The sequence below is a fragment of the Eucalyptus grandis genome, chromosome 11 (genome assembly GCF_016545825.1).
Source record: "Eucalyptus grandis isolate ANBG69807.140 chromosome 11, ASM1654582v1, whole genome shotgun sequence".
Taxonomy (NCBI): domain Eukaryota; kingdom Viridiplantae; phylum Streptophyta; class Magnoliopsida; order Myrtales; family Myrtaceae; genus Eucalyptus; species Eucalyptus grandis.
The window spans coordinates 13,452,342-13,474,393 of record NC_052622.1 but is presented as its reverse complement, the minus strand read 5'-3'; the positions used below and the strand labels follow the sequence as shown (position 1 = coordinate 13,474,393).

At 40.1% G+C, this 22,052-nt stretch overlaps 1 protein-coding gene, 1 long non-coding RNA gene, 1 other non-coding gene and 1 pseudogene across 3 annotated transcripts; 2 read left to right on the top strand and 2 right to left on the bottom strand.

Annotated features, from left to right (window-relative positions):
• Window positions 1-984: 984 nt before the first annotated feature.
• LOC104424965 (MLO-like protein 2) lies at window positions 985-5,315 on the bottom strand. Its single transcript, XM_010037518.2, has 14 exons — window positions 5,199-5,315; window positions 4,992-5,049; window positions 4,514-4,746; window positions 4,012-4,128; window positions 3,752-3,812; window positions 3,447-3,535; window positions 2,974-3,048; window positions 2,660-2,748; window positions 2,487-2,536; window positions 2,311-2,351; window positions 2,039-2,212; window positions 1,805-1,840; window positions 1,601-1,729; window positions 985-1,449 (listed from the first exon to the last, which is right to left on the bottom strand). The coding sequence occupies exons 1-14, from the start codon at window positions 5,313-5,315 to the stop codon at window positions 985-987; spliced, it is 1,734 nt and encodes a 577-aa protein (XP_010035820.2).
• Window positions 5,316-10,687: 5,372 nt separating this feature from the next.
• LOC104424964 lies at window positions 10,688-13,409 on the top strand. The gene is made up of 4 exons (XR_005547423.1): window positions 10,688-10,716; window positions 10,905-10,982; window positions 12,641-12,747; window positions 13,212-13,409. It is a non-coding gene; the product is annotated as an uncharacterized LOC104424964 (long non-coding RNA).
• A 107-nt stretch (window positions 13,410-13,516) lies between these two features.
• LOC104442746 lies at window positions 13,517-14,693 on the top strand. The gene is made up of 2 exons (XR_005547772.1): window positions 13,517-13,539; window positions 13,735-14,693. It is a non-coding gene; the product is annotated as an alpha-1,3-arabinosyltransferase XAT3 (transcript).
• Window positions 14,694-16,326: 1,633 nt separating this feature from the next.
• LOC120286441 lies at window positions 16,327-21,615 on the bottom strand (annotated as a pseudogene).
• Window positions 21,616-22,052: the final 437 nt, after the last annotated feature.

Here is a 22,052-nt window from a genome sequence, read left to right as displayed (position 1 = left end):
AAAAATACGAACGTGATGTAAAGTGAAACGAGGAGTAATGCTGTTAAAATTCTCAAATTGGTGTCATGATATATCTATTGCAAAACAATTTCACCTCCCAAAAAATCTTAAATTGATATAGTATAACACATTTACTCCTATATTAATTTTGCCGTTCAAGTTTCGAAATATGCATATGAATCAATATGAAAATATGGACAACGGAATATCAAGAACTCTAACTAGATCTTCATGTGAAGACATAGATTGATACATCCTTACAAATATTCTCTCCATTAGTATTTTGTTCGATTTTCTTTACAATGTAAAGACTCACAAGATTCCTCTTTATAAATAGGATTTTATTAATGAGTGCTCAAATGCCACTAGTTAAGCTTATACGTGCAATATATTTTTCATTTTTAAAGTATTATGTTTTTCATGTTGTGTAGAATCAATATATTAAAATAAAAATATTTCTTTATTAGTCATAAATAACAAATGGCTACACGATTTTCATGAATAACCTTCGTGAATATTCAAGGTTAGAGTGAACATCGATGGAAATTTCAATTTAGATTCACTGTTATTATAAAAATGATGCTAGAAGATAGGTATCAAGTTCTTTATTCAATAACATATACTTGAAAGATAAGTCCGAGGTTAGGACCAATAGTTTATCCACTCTCGAACCGCTCTCCCCTAGTCGCATCTCGTCTCCCATTGCGGTAACTCGACCAACTCTAATTTCAATACTAATCTCTCCACAATTCTATCGATTCGTTTCAGAATGGTTCCAATTAAGAATCCGTAGCACAGAAGTCTTTGTGAAGAGAGACAATGTTCAAGACTATTACACCGGCCCAATCTGAAGGACATGACGGAATGGAGGATCCTTGAAAAAGAGATCACTTCTCAGTACTTTAAGGAGATCACTTCTCAGTACATTAAGAGTTGCTGCAATACCATGTACAGAAGGTACAGAATCCACATCCAACTTTGACATCAGCGATCGAATCCAGTGGACCGATCAGAGACGTCTCCTTCGGTTATCAGAGTACAATCTCCAGTCTGCTTTAAGCGTCCCGAGTCTTTCCAGCTGCTGGCAAAGGAGATCTCCCCATCGTAAACAACCCTCTTGCTTATGATCACTGGACTTTCTTCCTCGGTAATTTCATGTGTCGATGAGTTGAACATTGACGCACTAGAGATGCGACGATATTGCAGTGCGTCTTCAGTCACATTGGCCGGGCTAGAAGGAGGGCTTGTGGCGGTTTCTGAGGTAAGTTCATCGGCCTGGTTTTGCAGGTACCTATCCGAAATTGAAGTGTCGGATGAAGATGGTCTCGAAGAGGTTATGCTTGAAATCGATCTGCTCTTTGAAAGCCTGTGTCTCGCATCCTTGTGCCATTTCCTGAGACCTTCCACTACGCGGTCTGAAAACACAGCCTTTGTCATCCCAGAGCCCATCTGCTTAGACACAACATCACAAACGATTATGCAAGCACCTTGCAGAGCATATCTCTACTCTACCAAAACCAATCTCGCCATTTCTCCAAGCTGGATCCTAGAATGAACCATAAGTGACATGAATGAGACTCTAGGATTTGTGAAATTGTACCTGCGAGAGAAGCGCATAAAGGGGGATTGTCACATAACCACACAGGATCTGCACTGCCACACCGATAGAAATCCTTATGGCAATGTCTTGTGTTTCTTGGTTGAAGCAAGATCTAAGGCCAAACTCATACTGTTATTGCAAACAGGATCAGCTAACAATCGAAACAAACAAACGTTTCAATTGACCTTGCTCGAAGAGACTTACCCATGTCCATGCAAAGAATGCCAGCTGAAAGGAGTTCTGCAACCAAATCAAAGAAGAGAAAATGTAATACCTGAAGTTGTCTTATTTGTTTCTAGTTGTTGTCCATTGATGTCAGCAGCTAGACTCATGGAGGCACTCATTCTTTTAGCCCGTTATACTTTACATGGGAGTTAAATTGCTTGCTTTGTTCATTATATTTTTTTGTTGAAGTGATGAGACCATAGCAATACAAACCTGGATCATGACGAACTGGATGACATGGAGGAGCCATTTAGGTTGTCTGAACCAGAACAAGTCGTCATTGGGCTTCACAAGACAGGTGCCTCGAGTCACAGAATTTGCAGAGCAACTCTGCACGCACATTTGTGTTATTATCACTTGGAGCTTTGTATTGACAGCTAGAACAATCTGCAAAAGATGAATGAGGCCTAAGCAACAGGAAAAGGGTTCTCTCGATCAGATCAGCTCGTCACAGACAAAGCAACATGACAAACCACAGGTAATACCACGAGAGGGATGAAAGGAAGCCAGTAGTAGTTGTAGAACTCTGCACTCAAATCAGGTTGAAAGTGTCAAGCAAATGGATAGCTTTGCTTCTGGCTTAGAGTAGAGTTCTATGAATTGAATACCATTTTACTTGAACATTCATAAGCTTTGTGCATATCGCAAGGTATTGTCTTACCGTGCGCACCGAAAAATATGAAGAATATGGAGAAGATCCAAATCCAAAATCTGCAAGAATGGTCATTATTACTTCACCTTTTCAGTAAAAGGATAAAAAATCTCGTTCATTTTGTCAGTCAAGATGCAGAATCTAGTCTGAAGCCGGACATATACTTGGGGGGAATATTTCACCTGGTTTCAACCACTTTCTTGAAATCTTCATCAAAAGCTCTGTTAACGAACTTCTGAAAGTTGAAATCGCTACCTCCAGAGATATTAGCCTAGGAGCAAGTAAAAACAAAGAATACAGTTAGTCATTGAATATAGAGGTGATGACTCACAACTACCTATTTCATTTTTTCATTTCTCTTGAACTATGAAGTAAAAGGACTTTTGTGCAGTAGTGCTTCATCGACGAACTCTTCAAGTCCAGAAATCATTGCTACGTCCATGAGTAGATCTCCAACCCAGAGTTGCCAATAAGGTAGAAGAAGACATCCTCTTACCATGATGAATCCATGACGGAGAGTGAAGTAATCAGCTTTTGATATGGACCCTCTGAATTGTCGGATAAAACAGACCTTGAACAATGATAATAAAGAATAATTTTGGTCAGGAATCCGAAACCAGACTTGATGACGATACCATAAATCAATGGCCAGACTGAGTTTGGCTCTGTTGGGCAACATGATCATAATCTTTAATGTGTAATTCCTAGGGTATACATTGTTCTGTATGCCTGCTGTAAAAAATAGTAAGAATGCAAGTTCAGTTCATGTATCTATGGGGCGATGGCAGCCTTTGCAACATGTTCTATAGAATAATCCATTCAACAAGAGTGATGGCTGTCTCTGCAACTTATATAGGTATCATGACATGTGAATGAAATTGCTAATTTCAATTATTGACAGGTCTGAAGTGCATGCACAAGTTGTTAACGAGGTACTCAATTCCTAGCTCATGATTACGGCGAACTCACTGGCCAAAGTAAAAGAGAATGGCGACTCCAGAATTTCAGATGCTGCTGCCCAAATGACGTTTGATCCGTAAACTGAAATCTCCTTGGATCTGCAAGCAAATATAGTAATGCCGAGAGTATATCAAAAATCATTTATGGGAATCATTGCTTCCCAGCTCAGCTCCAGTTTCGTTACTGGAAGAGCAACAAATTTCTCAAAACAATCACATTTGATCAGAACATGAATATCTGCATCTTAAAATTGCAACTCTATCTATGGGGTGAGATCGGGAAGACAAGGACCAGTAGAGGAGGTCGAAGCTTACCATGAACAATCTGATGCTCAAGGGTTCGAGTCTCTTCTTCCCACGCCTTCCATTTTGCCATCTGTTGACAAAACCAAACACATCGATCACTCCATCGAAACCGTTCGGCTCTGTCGCTAGTAAATGATTGATCAAGATGGTGGCTAGTTTGGATCGTGCTTGAGCTCCACATTATTGGAGTCCATGAATGTGAGGACACAAGTTCATAATTTAAGATGCACTGCAATGATCTTCTAATCATTTGCCAGGACGTTTATTACCTTGGCAATTCCCAGGTACATGGTAACGAGGCAGTAAGAAACATGAAAAACGGCCAACACCGAGATGAAGATGTTGAGCTGCATCACCCCATCCCTCGAAATTAGGGGAACCAAACCCTGAAAATTTGTCAACCCAAAGGAAGAGCATGCAATCAGTACAAAAAGAAAAAGATGGTTTATCTCCAAAGAAATCTAGGGCTGGCAATGCTTCTGAGCATCAGTATTCAGGTTGCTCATGCATTAAAGCATATGTTATATGAAGTTCACAAATTATTCAGCCAAAAATTACTGGCATTAGAAGGTGCTTGAATCTTGTAAGATGAAAAACGTTAAATTATTCATGAGAGACTAGATGAGGTCTTTTTAACATGGCTACATGAGTCCCAAGAAACTGCACTAAGGCTTATAGACAATTCTCAATAAACTACGCGCGGTATTCTCCAAGGATGATGACAACCCAAATGGATGACTAGTTTCTAGAGATTTATCCTATTTTCTCCACCTTTGCCGTGCAAAACGATCCGTCATCTGCAGTTTCAAGTGAGGTGTTGGAGTCTGGCTTCAAGCCTGATGCTGCTGACAATTGAGTTGCAGAAGAAACAGCTGGTTCCGCAAACTCCACTGCATCCTTGCATGGAAGAAACGAGCTTGCCACGGCCTCCGTCACACATATTTGCGAGATAGGTATCTCCGAAATTGTCAGAAGCAGCGATATGAACCCCATTTTCATCATTTCTGCACATCCACATCGAACGTTATAATTAGTTGTTCGTCCTATAAATTACGCATGGATGCTAACAAATTTGTAAGAAGTGGTGCTTTGAGATGATTTACTGAATGTACACGGCGAACAAATGCAAACCATCTCTTTTAAATGTCAAAAAAACCAAAGTACATAGTCCTACAACAACGTCGTTGCATGTAAAACTCTGTTTTGTGGAAAAAGGCTACTGTTACTGTTAGATTCATTTTCGACTGACCTGTTTTAATTTTTGCCAGAGCTTTATTGAGAGACTTTCTCCTCCTCTTCTTGAGAAACTAAGACAATCAGCCAATTCAATAACATCAGAACATGAAGTTATCAACAAAGGGGAGACAGTACATAATATGTAAACTTAAATATGCTGTAAATTAGCACAGAACAATCTCTAAGTTTACTGATCTCCTACTGCAGTTGAACAAAGTACCTCAGTTAAGTGGTGAAGACCAGAATCGATAACGAAGGAGACGACGAAGAAGAAGAGGCAAAAGATGGAGACCGCCCATGTTGGCGTCTCTTCAAGCCCACTGTTCCCTCCCTCCATCCTCTCTCTCTCTTTCTCTCTCTCAGGTGTTGATTCCGCTGGGATCCTGCTTTAACTTGGTTGAGAATGGAAGCCAGAAAGGCCAATATATATGCCCGCACGAGCATAAAATATGCAAGGGTAAAGGTTATTAGCAAATCACTTTATTTTTCAGATATGACTAGTCAGATCAGACCACCATCACCATGTTTTTCTTCGCCGTATGCACTGTTAGACATGGAATCAGAGGACGGATCAAACGTTCAAATCCTGACATTACGTGCCAACCGTTGTATTTGCAACATACTTCTTAACGCTTTCTCTCGCGTGTAAGTCGAATCTGGACTCTTTGATCCGTGCTCTAGTACCATATGGGACAGATCATTTTCTCAAAAATTTAGGCTATTGGAAAGAAAGGCAAGAAAGCTTACGATTGTTGAACAAGCATCGACTAATATCACTTGATCAAAGGTTGCGATATCACGCGAGTTATTGCATAATACAAACATTGCATGAAAGACTTAAGACTCAATCTGCTTCAACATTATTAGAAAACAACATCTCAATGCAGCGACATAGATCGCTCAGTCATGTTTTCCTATGATTCACGAACAGAACTCGAAAACAAACATCGTTTGATTAGGCTCATGACGACTCACGTTAGAGGTCACACAGCACAACCGTCACTCAAAAGAGTTAACCTCCATTCTACACGCGGAATTCTCCTTAAAAACAAGCTAATCACCTCCCTAATCACCAGGATGTTTTGGGCGATACATAATCATCAGACAATTCTTACGCACACACAATATAGTAAAAGGGAAATTTTATTTTTATGTTAATCAACATTTTCTTTATGACAATTGGTATAAGAATTGCTCGAATGACAGATAAATATACATCGGCAGACCCACCATAAATTTCGATGATGTGACCAACGTAAATCTTCACCTAGTACCAAATTTAATATACAACATTTTTTCACGTTCACCAACTTAAATTATCTTCGCAAAATATATAATTCTATATTTGGGCGGAACATGCAAAATAAAACTCGAAAATGACTTGACAAAAAGAAATAAAGATGACACGTCAGCCCATGTGCTTGGATTCTATATAGGAAAGAAGTATCGTTTTTATTTTAATTATTCCTTCTAATAATAAAAAAAATTGGAAAATATAGGCATAGCTACATACATCCAATCTGGACCACTACCGATGATTAAATCTTGACAAATCGATAAATCCATTATCCCCAACTCCTTCGCAACATGAACAACCGCATTAACGATCAAAGCATCCGTAGTCTCTAAACTTTACAAGTTGATTACTTTTTCATTCGTAAACTTTTTTTTTTTTTCGTGACCGTGAAACTGCCAGCGCTCAGCGTGAACCACAGGAGGCACCCACCTCCCACAACTTTTTCCATAGATGTGAGAAAGAAAACGATTGAAGCACTAGAATTGAACGTTCAAAAAGTTGGGAACCATAAATGCATTTAACCCCAAGTTCCCGGAAGAACCACATTCAGGATCTGTTTATTCTGCGCAAGATAATTTGATGCGGAAAACGTTTTTTTTCTTGTGAAATATTCGTTTGACCAAAGGGATTTTAAAAAACCCGAAAAAAGTCAACAAGCTTATCACATAGCTTATCATCGTCTGTTTAGTTGCGGTTCTTGTCTGCATATGCGTACGGTCGCCCTCCATGAAAGGTGAGGTAGGGCTGTCGTACGGAAAAGTCTGAAAATTGCCGGGAATTCCGTCACGATTCCACCTCGAAGTCCTGATCACACGTTCCTTAACAAATCCTCGCGGACGGACCTTAAAATATTAGGAAAAATGGCCATCGAAGCAGCACGAAGTCAAAAGGTCCTCCGGAGGTGAGGTCGGCTTCGGGGATTTGGTACTGAGAAATGATCAGAATATTGTCGTCGCAGGTGGCGCGTCTCTATCTTTCACATGGAAACATACATTTGCGTTAGTTAAAAAAAAATAAAAATTGATCAATACAAGGTCAATGCCGTACACCTTCCGGTTAAACTCCGTACCGAGCTCCTATTCTCTTTTTCAATTGATTTTATCATGACATGACAAGGTAGGGGTGTTAAAAATCGAACTGAAAATCAAACCAAATCGAACCGAAAAATTTGGTTTTTTTGGTTCGATTTTCATTCGGTTGAGTTCTCATTAAAAATTGAAATTTTTTTTATGGGTTCGGTTTTTGTCGGTTAACCGAATCGAACCGAGTTAACAAATCGATAAGAGCTTATTTCTTGAAAATACAACAGAAAAAAAAAAACAAAATAAATGCAAAACGGAAAACTAAAGTTGAAAACCATAAATCGAAAAACCAAACCGAACCGAACTAAACCGAAATTCGGTTCGATTCGTATTCGGTTGGGTCTCATTCAGTTTGGTTCGGAAGTTTTTATTAATGATTCAATTCGGTTTGGTTTTCAAAAAAACCAAACCCAAACCGTTAACACCTCTAACTCTAGAGGTGACCAAGCTTGCTTGAGCCACATCACTTGAAGACTGATTTGAGTGAGCTTGGATAAGGCTATGCAGTTAAAAAGCCCAATTCAGTTTAATTCGGCGAATTTCAACATGATCTCTTTTTGAGTTATGGATAGACTTGAGCAACAAATGCGACACAATCTAAGGATTAGAAATTATTCAAACTCATCTACTAATTGCCCCTAGTCTTACGTAATACCTAAGACTTTCCTTGAGTGAAGGAGGGGAGGGGGAGCAAAACGAACTGAATGCTGAAATAACATTTGGGGATTACATTTTGAATTTCCATGAAGTTTCAAATTTGGCTCTATATCTTTTTGACTCATGTACTCTAATTAGAAGTCCAAAGACAAATTACATATTATGTCAAAGTTCAAAAATCTTTCGTGTCATTTTTCCTCTCAAGTTCATCAATTAGGGCGAAAAATACTAAAAAGAGACAGAACCGCAAACTCTATATATGTAATTGACCATTTGGTAACCACCTACCGACAATGTTCCATCTTTTGCAATTCCATCGGCGAGAAAATATTCAGTGGTTAGTGTGCGCCACGTCATCCCCTGGCCTGGTGCGCACTAACCAATGAAATGCCGCCACGTGTCCCCGAGCGGGACCCGCTGAAGAAGGAAGGCGCTGATTTTTGGTCGGGTCGGGTCGGGTGCACCGCAGAAGAAAGGACGGTCAGCTCAAATTTTTTTGGCTCCCGCTCACTCGAATTTGCTGGGTTTTCTCTCTTTCTCCTCTCTCTCGCCTTTCTCACTCTTCCCTCCCTCTCTCTTTCTCTCTCCGACGGAACAGGGACGTGACCTCCCGGTCTCTCGTGCCCTCCCTCTTCCGACCGGCGAACCACCGCACGGGACCGGCGAGAGGACCTCGAGCAATCGACGAACCACCGCACGGGACCGGCGAGAGGACCGCGACCTCCTCTCTCTCTCTCTCTCTCGCCCTCCCTCTTTCCGATCGGCGAACCACCGGGAGCAAATGAGACCTGGGTTTTTTTTGGGGGATTTTTTTTTTTTTTCAAAGGCCGAGGGGTTGTGCTTCTTTGTTTGTGCTGGCTTGACGACGGACGGGAGGCGATCATCGAAAGGAGAAGCACTGGAAGAGGAGACTCGATGAGGACGAGGAAGTCATCTACAAAATTGAAGTTGGCGAACAGTGACTGCGAAGGCGATTCGGCATTCGGTTAGATGTTGTGTGTTTCGGATGGGTTTGGAGCTGTTTCGCGAGTCGTGGGTGAGTTTTGGTTCGGGGGTTTAAGATGCTAGTGTCTGTCTTCGGATGGGTTAAAGTCTTTGGCGGACCATGTTGCTCGTAATGGCTATCGAGATGCTGTGTGGTTCGATCTTTGAATAATTTGTGAGAAATGCCTGGATGTGAAGAGAGGACTCTGCTGAGTTGTTTTGAATAATTTGGTGAAGTGGTGATGATAGATATGTTGCTTGAACTATTTTTCATTCTCGAGATCTATATTCAATTTGATATTTTACTTGCATGTAATAGATGCCCAGCTCCCCAATCCCTCCACTTAGTACATCAGATGCTTGTGCTTATGCTAGATCCTCAAAATGTTCTGCTTGGATCGACATGCTCGGATTCTCTCGATATTTTAGGTGAAGAACACTTGGTTGCAATTGGGACTCATGACTTGGATACGCTAGAAGGCCCCTTCAGCTATGAGGTGTGTGTTTGAACTAATTGCCTAAACTAGAATCTAAAATGAAGAATTCTGCACATGTCCTACTATCCTCGCTTGAAGCTAAGGCCCAGTTAGAACTTAAATGGAAGATTTCAGATTGTTGGCATAATGGATCTTGTCATGATAGAGTGTTATCCGGGCTGGAAGCTTGTGCTCACCTATTCTTTCCTTTTTTTCTCTCTATATATTTAAATGCCTGAAGGATTCTCTCTTGAAGCTTCTTTCTACCCCACACTTTGCCTCGGCATCTATTACATGTTTTCGAGGAGTTGCAGCTAGCTAGACAAGCTTTGACCAGTTCAAGTTTTGTCATCCTCTGAGCTTGTCCCAGAGGATGGTATTACTATATATATCCGAGATACTCTATTTTGATCCCAAAAATTCGTAGAATTATGTTTCGCTATCAGAAGTGCTCATCTACTAGATAAAGCATAGACGAAAGACATGACAAAGAATTGCACATTTGGTTTAGCTTAATATGTATGAGTTATATATTTGCTACAGCTAAATGTTTCTTCTTAATATGTACGAGTTATATATCTGCTACATATCCGCTACGGCTAAATGTTTCTTAGAGCAAAGTATGATAAAATGTTACAAGAAGTGCAGCTCATGTTCCTTTTCCTTTGGTCTCGGGCTTTGCCGCCTTCAATATAAGTTTCGTCCCTTGAAGCAGGTAGTTTCATGATAAAGATTGTATTTTTCTGTTCATGCATGTGCCGTGAGTCCGATCGTGGAGAAGATCTATGTATTTGTAAGGATTTTGTTAACTGTTCTCTAGGGGCAATTCTTAAGTAGTTGATTAAGAAATTTTTATGGTTTTCAATTGGATGCACAGATTGTTCTTGTGGTATTTGTAATTTTTTCTTTGGAAAGTGAATCATATTAAATAAGTATGCTTAACAAGTGCCCTTTTGTTAACGAGTGCTCTAAGGAGACTTACTAAGTAACTAAAAAGGAAATTTTGTAGTTTCCAATGCATTAGCATGTTATTTCTAATTACTATTTTGCAAAGTGAATCATTCCAAATTAAGTATGCTTAACATGTCGATGCCACTTCTGAATTCATGAGATTGCTTTCATTTATATATTTGTTTTGTTTTCTCTACCAACTGCGATTGATGTGTTGGCTGATCGCGCCTTAGTTTCTGTTCGATATTAGGTGAAGAACTTTGAGCTGATGAACTAATGGAATTTTATAAGGTGGGTCCTCAATTGCTGCTCCTTTTAATGGTCTTTTTATAACTGTCATATTTGTTTTGTTACATATATCTTATGCTTGGAACTTGCTTATTCAAAGTGTGCTAGTTGATATCTTCCTGTAAATGAAGAATTATCTAATAGTTCCTCATTTTGCCATGTTGTTTTTGTTTTTCGCTACTTTGTTGCAGTCAGATTTGAAATTGAAGAAGTTCTTGCACATAATAGAGAACTCGCCTTTGTGTTCCTGTTATCTATGATTCAAAGAGGTATCTTGGTTTCTTCATACACTCTTTTTTGTAATGTGAGTTCCATGTATAAATATGAAGTGCGCATATTGATGTTAAGGGAAAATAATAAATAACCACTTAAATGTAATGATGTGTTGACTTAGTTTTGATTCAACCATTGCCACTTAAGTCATTAATATTGCAACCTTGAGTTATTTGGGGGTTGATGGATGCATTGGGTTCAATTTGCAAAGAGAAAATAATCTAGGCCTTCAAGCATCTTCTGCCACATTAAGCCACTAAGTGCTTGGTCTCGTTTATGAGTTGAAGTGAGATCAATCGTTCTGTTTAGGTGTCACTAGTGTTCTCAAAAGCACCGGAGTTGCCGGGCGGGCACCCAATGTGGCGACTCCAAAAGCACCTCAAGTAAGGCTGGTCATTCTCTCAGGCATTCCCTCAAGGAAAAAGATGAAATTAGGTCATGTTCTTTGACCCTTTTTGTTCCTTTCTCTAAACAAAACGAGAAAGGAGGTATATTCTTTTAGTAAAAGGGCCAAGTTTTTAGAAAAGCAGTGTCGACTCTACATTAGCACAGTCGGAGACTTCCAGAGCCTAGTCTTATGCTTATAACATTACTTTTAAGAGAGCCGGGGAAAAAGGTGAAAATGTGTAGTCTTCTATACATCTTTGCTTTTCTTTGAACATTGTCTTTCCTATGTACACCTTTACACCGAACTTAGCAGTCCATTCTTATTTCATCTCTCTCCACGGTTGCTAGGTACCATATGGGAAAAAGAACTTTTGCATGCGGTGTCACAAAATTCGATATGGGAAAGCAAGTGCCTAATGTCAATAAGAAAGATGCTATAATGTAGTACAAAAATTAATTTTTTTTTCCGAATATCATTTCATGACTTAAGATCTACCTTGCTAATACATTCTTTGGGTTCATTTAAAGAAAAGGTTAAAAAAATTTCTTGCTAAAGGATTCATCCCAAACTTTTAATGTAACATGTCCTTTATTTTAGGCTAGAGCCTTGCTTGACAAAGTGGATGATATTGCTTCATAAATTCTTGATTAGCTGTGGTGATGTTTATTGGTGATGTATTAATTAGGCAACAACCAATTATGGTTGACCATTAAGTCATTTATCCTGTTTGAACAGGGTCGGCTTTTTAAAAGATTGGTTTCAAATTTTTTTTTTGCACATGGGGTTCTAATCTAGCTCATTCAGGTCCTATGATATTTGGTTACTCCAGTTGCGGATAGATTACACTTTGTTTTCATGCTATTTAATTATACTCCAGACTGGTTAGGCTGGTTTCACGAGCCCAAATGAAAGTCGGTTTGGTGGTTGACATGAAAGAAATTCTCTCCAACTTCATTTCTGCTGCCTTTAGTGATAATGTATCGGTATGAGAGTGCAATAGAAGTCTCATGTGTTCGGTGGGAATTTCTCCTATCCATCATGCTCACAAGAGGAAGCATAAAAGGATAAAAGGAATGCGGTTTGTCAAGCCGGTCATTTTATATGCAAAAACTTGGTTAGATCATTGATGTTGTAGTGTTTTGGTTGCTTAGGAAAATCTACATTGTATTATTGAGTGTGAGTCTAGTTATTAGTTTTTCAGCTGCAATAATTCTCCATATTGCGATATATTTCCATTCTAATTGTTTTGGCCGAATTTTAATGTAGCTCCCTCCTCATACAATTCATATTTGACCGTCGATGATCAAGGTTGAAAAGGACCCGAAGCTTTTAGATATCAGGACCGTTGATGCACTCGAAATAGTACAAACAAGGTACGACCAACATATTTTGCCAGCAGGCTATCATTGTTTTAATTAATTCTCTTGAGGTTCTTATGGTACCTCGACCCTAATCTTTTGTGATCACGGTGTTATTTGTGGGTTTGTTGCCTGGCTATGCTATTGATTTGTTGATCATTGTGTTAAGATTTTCCTTTGGAGTTAGCTGATTAAAAGACCCTTACATTAACAGACTGAAAAGTTAGCAGCTTTCTTGTTCTTTCAGCAGTTTAATTTGAACATGGGACATGTTTTTCTTGTGAATTACTAAATCCAATTGCTTTTTGTTTGGAGCTTTTTCTGCTATCAAATTTTACCTTTTTGGAAGAACTGATTAGACCTCGGTCCTCATTGATGCAGTAGTAAACCAAAGCTTGCATATCTTTCAAAGATTTTGATTGCACTTTTAAGCTATGGTGGGGTCCCTAATGAATTTCTTTTGGACATGGTGGAGAAAGCTCTGGGAGATGCAAATAGTGTCTTCTCTAGTAAACGAGCAGCTCTAAGAGGTAGTATTCTTCTGAACATTTGGACTGTTGAAATATTGTCTATTCTTAAAACAGTCCAAAAAGAGATTTTTCTCCAATTTTTTTTCTATACTTGGATGTGCTTCTTTTATTTTCTTGATTCGAAATATGCATAAGTAAAAAAATGCATCTCTATTCATCTTTGCTGCTTTTACTTCCTTGGGTGCATATTTCCTTCAATTGCTATTTGATGTGTAAACATTTTCCCTCGTGTTTTCCTTTTGTTTTTTTACCGTATGAACAGTATTGGTGAATCATGGTGAGAAGGATGGTTTCACTGCGGCCGGAATGATCTTATCTGGGATTCCTCTGGACGAAACACACCTACAAAATCGTCTGTCCATCCTGATGAATGATGAAAAGAAGAGTTTGAAAGGAGGAAGGATTCCTATTCCAGATTCTTACTATCTAATGGGGACAGCCGATCCCACAGGAATTCTTAAAAGTGATGAAGTTTGTACAATTGGTGGATTATGAAGTATGAGATCATCCTTTCTCGCCTCTGGAACTATCCGCTCATCGACTTTGCTGGAGATAAAAGAACCCATTGCTTACCAGAGGCCATTGTTGGTGTGAAAATCCATGATGACCTTACTGTGGATCCTTCACTGATGAAGGGGAATAAGAGCATCCTCGATTTCAGACACTTCCTTGACCGTGCTTACCAGCCGCGGATAAAAGGTTCAATACCAGACAAGGAGCAAGGGTACAGCTGAAACTGAATCAATGGGCTTCAGTGCCAACTTTGGGGCAATCAATGAAAATTAATAAAGACAACCAGAAACACCAGGTGAAGAAACCGAAGCTAGTGATATTATCGCGCAGTGGGTCCAGGGCGTTAGTTAACAAAGACTGCTTGGTTAAAATGGCAGAGGATATGGGGTTCAGAGTAGGAGTTTCGCGGCCTAAGCGAACGACTGAACTGGCGAAGATGTATGGCTTGCTTAATAAGAGCGAGGTTATGGTTGGTGTACACGGGGCTGCTTTGACCCACTTCCTTTTCCTGAAGCCTGGTTCTGTGCTCATCCAAGTCATTCCTTTAGGGACGGATTCACCAGCTGAGACATGCTTTGGTAAACCTGCTAGAGAGCTTGGTCTCAAGTATATTGGCTACAAGATTTCGCCTAGGGAGAGCTCACTGTATAATGAATACGATAAAGATGATCCAGTCCTTACGAATCCAAAGGGTGTGATTAGGAAGGGATGGCAATACACTAAGGAGATCTATCTCGACAGACAGAATGTGAGCTTGGACATGAGGAGATTCCACAAGCGGCTGCTTCAAGCCTATGACTATTCCTTCAAGAAAATAAACCGGCAAATTAGCTACAATCAAACAACCGACTTGTTTAAGCTTTGCTAACTACTTCCTTCTCTTCACCTTCCTTAAATAATTGTCAATATTTCTTTCCATTGACTGAATGGTTTAAACTTGAATGAAGTACACTCATCTGTGAATCAGTTTTTCAGGTTCATCATAAACTTGTAAAGAAGGCATTTTTTAACAATTTGGTGAACTGGATGACTTGTTAATGATGCTCCTCTTAACCTTCACGTCTGTTTTCCTGACAGTAGCACTTTTGGGTAAATCTAAGGCAATGGCCATCTGCTTGTTTGCATCTTCAACTAAATTAAGCCGAACTTCAAAGATGGGCATGGGATCCTGTTTCGGAAAATGAAACATGGAAGTTGTTGCTATAGTTGTGTGTTTTTTTAACTGACTAGCCCCTCAGTTACTTTGGAGGTTTATAACTGAATAAGTAAAACTATGTATGATCCATATCACGCAAGGTGTTGCTGGATAAACTGAGGGATCTCGGTTTCAGGGCCTGTGAAGCTATTATAATCAACTATACTAAAAACAAGAACACTTGATTCTTGGCATCACGTTATATGAATGTCATGCTATAATCTTTGATTTTTAGCTAGCTATACAATAGAAGAGCAGCCGGTTTATTAGCAGAGGCACCTGTCATTTCCTCCATTTCTGTTAAAAGTTGCCGATAGCTTTGATGACTTAAGTCAGAGATTCAGAGAACAATGGGCAAGAGCAGTTTGAAAACATTCCCATAGAAATTTCGGGCATTATTTGAAGAAATTGTGTCAATATGTACATAAGTAGTGTGTTAAACCAAAAAATTGCTATTGCGTTTGTTGGCTAACGCTTCAGTCTTTCCCTCGTCAATTCTCAGTGTCTCATCTATCATGTCAAAACTTGAGTCAGCTTCGAGCCAAAGCATCACTTCGCTGGTCATTGAACACTAAATTTCGCCATCTATAGCTACAGCCAACGCTTTGCTATCGTAGATAATGGGTGGACTGGAGGAGGGCGTCTTGGCATTCCTTGTGTCTTTTACATCTTATTGAAGAAACAAAAACAAATAATCAGATGATGGACATAATGAGATGAAATATATACTGTGAATTAAATTTAATTATGCTGATTCTGCTTACTGGAATTAGTGGACTTGCCACCCAGAGAAGACCGGCGAGACTGGTCTGAACCAGCACCTGTTAGTGATTGTCTCCTAAGTGTCCGTGTGTTGGCTGCAATTGCGAATACTCCATTTTGTGTCCGTGTGTTGGCTGCAATTGCCAATACTCCATTTTGTGTCCGTGTGTTGGCTGCAATTGCCAATACCCCATTTTAATGCAAGTAGTAGAGCCTCTGACAGGTGAACGAGCTTCTGTCACATTTCTTTGGTTCCTGCAGTTGCATAGAAACCAAGTCTTAATGGCAAGATAATGATGTGAGCAAATTCTCATATTACCCGTCATTTTGGAATTTTTCAGTTGCATTTGTGTATTTCATACCATACTAAATTTGTCCAATTCAGTATTAAGACTAGATAGTTAAATATTTCACTGACCTCCTTTCAAATCCATTGATGAGCTTCCTCCCAATGGTGTGCAGCGATTTCCTTATGTGAGATTCCTTGCCATTCATGCTTTGAACAAGGAAGTTGGGCGTTCGAGGATCAGTACAAAGAGTGCGCTCTCCTTGCATAACAATCTGGATCTCATTTTTGCCAAATCCACAGATCCAGCCCCTAGAATTGTAATGTTGATTATTGTCAGAAAGGCATCTGAAGCATAGAGATTACCCAAGTACATTTACCTGCTCTTTGAGTTGCATGACCTCACTGGTCTCTTTGTTCATGCGTGCAGCACCAAGTTCAACCGTTGAAACTCTCCGGGCAAACTTCAAGGTACTCATTGATTCCCCAAATGAATCTCTCTCAGGGTTCACATGAGCCAGCATCAATGTCTTCGCATTTCCTCCTGAAATAAAATGCATAAAAGCAATGTCACCATTACCCAAGGATCATAATCAGAGTATCTCAATTCTATGAAATGCTCACTCTGGGAATTAGTAATTTTATCCTAAAATGAAGCTTCAATGACACCTGACAAAGTTCGAAACTTGAAATAGGTACCTAGGGAATCTTGCAGCAGAAGCGTAAGTTTGCTATTGCGGTAAGGTACATGGGAGTTTTTCTGGGCCAAAGCTGTGATAACATCTCCCAAACAAGACAAAGACCGGTTAATGTACTGTGCCTCCTTCAGTCTCTCTCCTGTGACTTCAGATTTATCTACCTGTTCACTTCCTGCAAGATCAACCAAATGCAGGCAACTGCGGAGGATGGATCCAGATACATCTTTCCCTTGAACATGTACTGTCAGCACACTGCAAGGATGCATCCCATGGACATCAGTATCACTCTCTTGAATAATCTATCTATTGGAAACTACATCAAAATTTATACCAAAAAGAATGGGAAGGAAACTCTGCCTGTCCAAAAACTGACCTGTGAGACCGGCTACTTCTATTGTTCAGTGCTGTAGAACTGACGACACGATTCACATCACCGAGTTTCATTAGGTTGACCACATCAGCTGTGGACTTGACAGAATGCATGGTAGCATCTGGAAGGCTCAAGCCACCGTCACTGGTACAGCTTCGAATCTCTAATTTGTGCATAGTCAAGGAACCCAAATTTACATGTCAGAAACTTAAGCTTTCTTCAGTCTTTTTATCTACTTATTTGACATCAAATGTATCTATATTAGACAGAATAATCCATTTCAAAGGATATCTTGAGGATGCTGAATCCTCAGCAAGGAGATCACGCACTTGCTCATTATATATTTCAACCATCCGAACATGAATATCATACGTTATAATGTCCTTCCTTCTGTTAGACAACTCGAAGAGATCGTTGACAGCCAAGTAATTAATCCCCATGTCCTTTGTCAGTTCGCCTGATGGACCACTCTGCAATTCCAAAAGGCAATAAGTAGTTATTCCTCAAATCAACGTAAGCAATCTTAAGCATCTGCTTAGATTGAATTATGTTCATGCTTTGCAGGTAGATATACGGAATTAACAGTACATCCATCTAACAGCAAGGAAAATGCACACTTTTTATTTTACACAAATTATCTAGGAGCCTAGGAGGTGATCCGGGACAAAGGTTGGATCTACTAATGCTACACTTAAGTTCTTACCATTGTATGTGTTTTACCCGATCCAGTTTGACCATAAGCAAAGATGCAGACATTGTAACCATCCATAACTGATCTAATCAAAGTTGAGTATCCATGTACACATCATCTGCAAAGAGGGCCGCATGGCGAAAAACAATTTACATTGTTATTTAGGAGCTGAACATCAACTTGCAGGACAATCACTTGGCCAACAATATACCCTTAGTAAGATGAAGTGTAACAATACCTTGAGTAGCAAGTGGACTGAAAACCCGATTAAACTGAAACACTTTCCTTCCATCTTTATGGGGTTTTGAAGGGTCAACAATCACAAGTGAACCATCTTCTCCAATAAAATCTACCACATTTTTGGCTTCCGCATTAAAAATGTGTCTAATTCTGCAGTATACTCGTATATTTCCTGTAAAGATTTTTGTCAAATTAAACTCGTAACATTGGAAATAAAACAACGAAAGCTCCTTTACTTAAAAGCAACTGACCCATGGACAAGCATATACTTCTGTGGATAAATGCATACTGCTCAAAAATTGAGTTATGCGATCCAATTCATAAACAAATAACTCTCCTTGAAAAAAAAAAAAAAAGCTGACCTTTTAAATCCTGAACCATGTTGTAAAGGTTTCGATTTTCCGTCACCACTTTATGATATCCAAGGGCAGCAGTAGACATCTCCTGGACTTGATTGCCTGATCCATTGGAAAAGCAAAAACACATATTAATGCTCAGGAAGCATGTCACACCTAGCTTTTATTCTCCTTAATAAAATGCAAAAGCAAAAAAAAGATCGTAACAAGATCCCATAGATTCATTCTTCAAGTTCAAATTTGAGATTTATTGCCAAATCTTAGGGAGCATATTAATGACAATGGCCTCAATCTGAGATAATAACATTCAGCGGAGGAGCTGTAATAAATAAAGTATATAGACGACACTCATCTAAAACGGTTGACATTCAATGCAAAAGGACAAGGAACATGCAGCTCCATGTCCTCAGCCTCGCCTGTGCTCAGAAAAAAAGAACTAATTAGACTACTCCTTTTTAGTCTACTTTTCCTACCTAGCTGTTTTAGATCTCTCTGAAACTGGAACTGCAGATCTTCAAACTCCCTTTTTGTCTTCACCAACAAAGTTTTAAGATCCTGCAAGATGCAAATATTAGACTTTCTCGTCCTTTACAATTGTTGACGGGAACATGAAATCACGTCAACTTAAAGACCTTGCTTTATTAGTCTATCCAGCAAGCAAGTTTAAATGAAAATTGAAAATATCTATTATAGTCCCAACCACCCTTACTAAAATCTTTTTATCAAACAAAATCTTTCCGATTCATTTTGCAAAAGTCGGCAAAAGAAGTCTGCAAGCTTTTCTTTCCTAAAGATTTTCTGCATCATATAGAGAGGCACTCACCAAAAGTTCTTTCTCTTGCATCTCAAATACATTTCCATGATCGCAGTTACCCTCTTTCGAACAGGTTCTGCAGCACTATGAACAAGAAGAGTGCAGAGGCATCAGATTACAAATTCTCCACGGTGATAATAGCTACTTAATTGCGAGCAGAAAGATATTCAGGTAACCATATGTACTAAGAACTAATTTCTAGCTTCTATAATCAAGTGATAGTTGACCAATGAGCCGTTTAATTTTTTTCTTTTCAGAGTACATAATAGAAAGAGAATGCGATACCCACTCCAATAAGGACAAAACCCACACCTCATCGTGCGGATTGACCAAAAAGTCATCATAAAGCATCAACTAATGTGATAACAAGAGCATATTAAGGAACATAATATATATAAATTTCTTGCACAAATTATCTCATGCCAATGGACAACACTATATGACAAAGGCAGGAAAAAGGATATCGGTAACTGCAGCTTAACTGCAGGGAGTAAGTTCACAAAGATGACATACCTTGGATCCTCGAGTGGACAAATCCTCCAGGGGTGAGGATGTTGAAAGCAACCTGCCTCTTTCTTTTAGTAAATCTCCAAAGACTAGATCCAGCTGAAATTGGATGTTGAAACAATTCATGTCATTTGTGATTATGATAGGAAACAAAAACCATCAGTATCAAAAAGTGAAAAACTTAACAAACTCAAAGTTTCTCATCCCTATATCAATTATATTGGGCAGTAGATTTGAGTACAAAATGTTTCCCTGATGGTTGAACATGACATTTAGTTCAGCAAAGAAGATTTGCTGCTTATTTTCTTTGTAGGAAAAAAATAGAGATGCCACTCCTGTGACGTTTAGTGCACTGTACTTCTTGCATGGATGCAAAGGGAGCACTGGAAAACAACAACATATTTACCCCTCTGGTTAGTCTTACAACTATAATTTTAATCTCATACACATCAAACAGGCACAAAAAGCGTGTGCAAAATTTCTACAGGCGATATTTGCTCTATCTATGCGATAGAAGAAAGCAATGCCTTCCCACTCAATCTAGGAGCTGTGCGATTTGTACTCTTTCTACCTTCTAGTGCATTTGTGAAGAAATACTTAATAGATGTGAGGCATATAGGCAATGAGCAACCAATGCTGCTATGGAAGAAAATCAAACTTCTTACCTCAGGGTGCTTGCCTTGAGGTTGCTCCTCCAAATGACGTGAGATTATTTTCATGAAGAGCTTGACTGAATCCTATGACAGAAGAAAACAGCATAGAAGAAATATCAGGAACCAGGCTTGCACTTTCATAGTGATTTTGTCAAAGTCTGACTTCTTACCTGTGTACCATTAGCAATGGTGGCAAAAAGGTTCCTGTCAACGTTTTCCTTCGCCTCAACCATATAGTCAGTGAATAACTTGACAATTGATCCTATGATCCGAATGAAGCACCGAAAGATTGTCAGTGGGGAAAAAGTGAAGGCAATTGAGGACTAAACTGACATGTAGATTCCATGTTCAACCAGCAACGTAACTAGTCAAAACTGGTACGGTCTTCCAAGGACAACAGGACATATACTTATTTTAGGCTCTGCAGTTTTGATCAAGTCATGTAAGAATACCTATTATTGTAGTTGCAGAATATCTCTAGTGAGGTGTTTCCATGCACATCAAAATCATTTATTCATCGAAAAAATTTCAATTGCCCATATTCCACTAATATTTATCTTCTTTTTGCCATAAACGAAACAACATATTATTCCATCAAAGAGAGCCTAGGCATTACAGTGCTTAGCCTACATAGAAGAAATGAAGGTTGTCCTCAAAGACATGTGAAGTAAATTACCCTTCAAATCTTCCACTTTCGTGCTCCCTCGCTACTCACGCATTCGCTGGCAACTGAACAACCCAACAAGATGCAGAAACAAACCATTCGGGATTTCGCATGAGAGGGGAGGAAGAAGGAAACTCGCCGGTCGAGAGAGAAACGCACGGACCCCGCCCAGGTCCACAGCAAGCGGGAATCCTTCTCCAGCCCGTGCCTCTCCTTCTTCTCCGCGCTGTCGACCCCGCCTAGGTCCGCCGAGATCTCCCTCGCGACCGAGCAGCCCAGCGTCAGGGACAACGCCCGGTCAGCGGCAGGGAGCCTGGGGCCGCTCGGGAATGAGACCGAGGCCGCCTCCCTCCTGCCGGAGGCCGGCGGGAATCCTTCTCTAGCCCTCGCCTCTCCTTCTTCTCCGCGCCGTCCGAGATCTCCCTCGCGACCGAGCGGGCCAGCGTTACGGACAGCGCCCGGTCAGCGGCGGGGAGCCTAGTGCCGCTCGGGAACGAGACCGAGGTTGCCTCCCTCCTGCCGAAGGCCGATGGCTTCGCGGCGGAGGCCGGCGGGACGGGGAGGACGAGCAGATGCCGGAGACGGAGGATGCCAGAGGCAGATGAGGCTTTGGGGAGGGAGCCGGAGCCGAAGCCGGAGGCAGACACAAACCTTCTGCTCGATCTCTGAGGGAACAGTCGGAGGTGGAGGGGGTCGGGACCCGACTGCGACTGGTGAGGCTTCGACGTGCCAGAAGCAGATGACCGGCGAGGCTTTTGAGGAGGCGGAGCCGGAGACGAAGGCGGAAGCGGAAGCGGTCTCGATCGTTCTGCGTTTGTTCTCCCGCGAGGAGAGAGAAAGTGAGAGAGAGAAAAAATTGCAGAAGATTCAATTGAGGAGAGAGAATGTTCTTTTGGGCGGGAGCTAGGTCCTAAGATTATAAATGTTTAATTGCAATTTTCTTTTTAAAATTCAAAACTCATTTACATGCATTACTACTATTATTACGTGTTATGTGTGTAATGTGTCCTATGTAGTTAAAGTTTCTTTTTTCCCGTATAA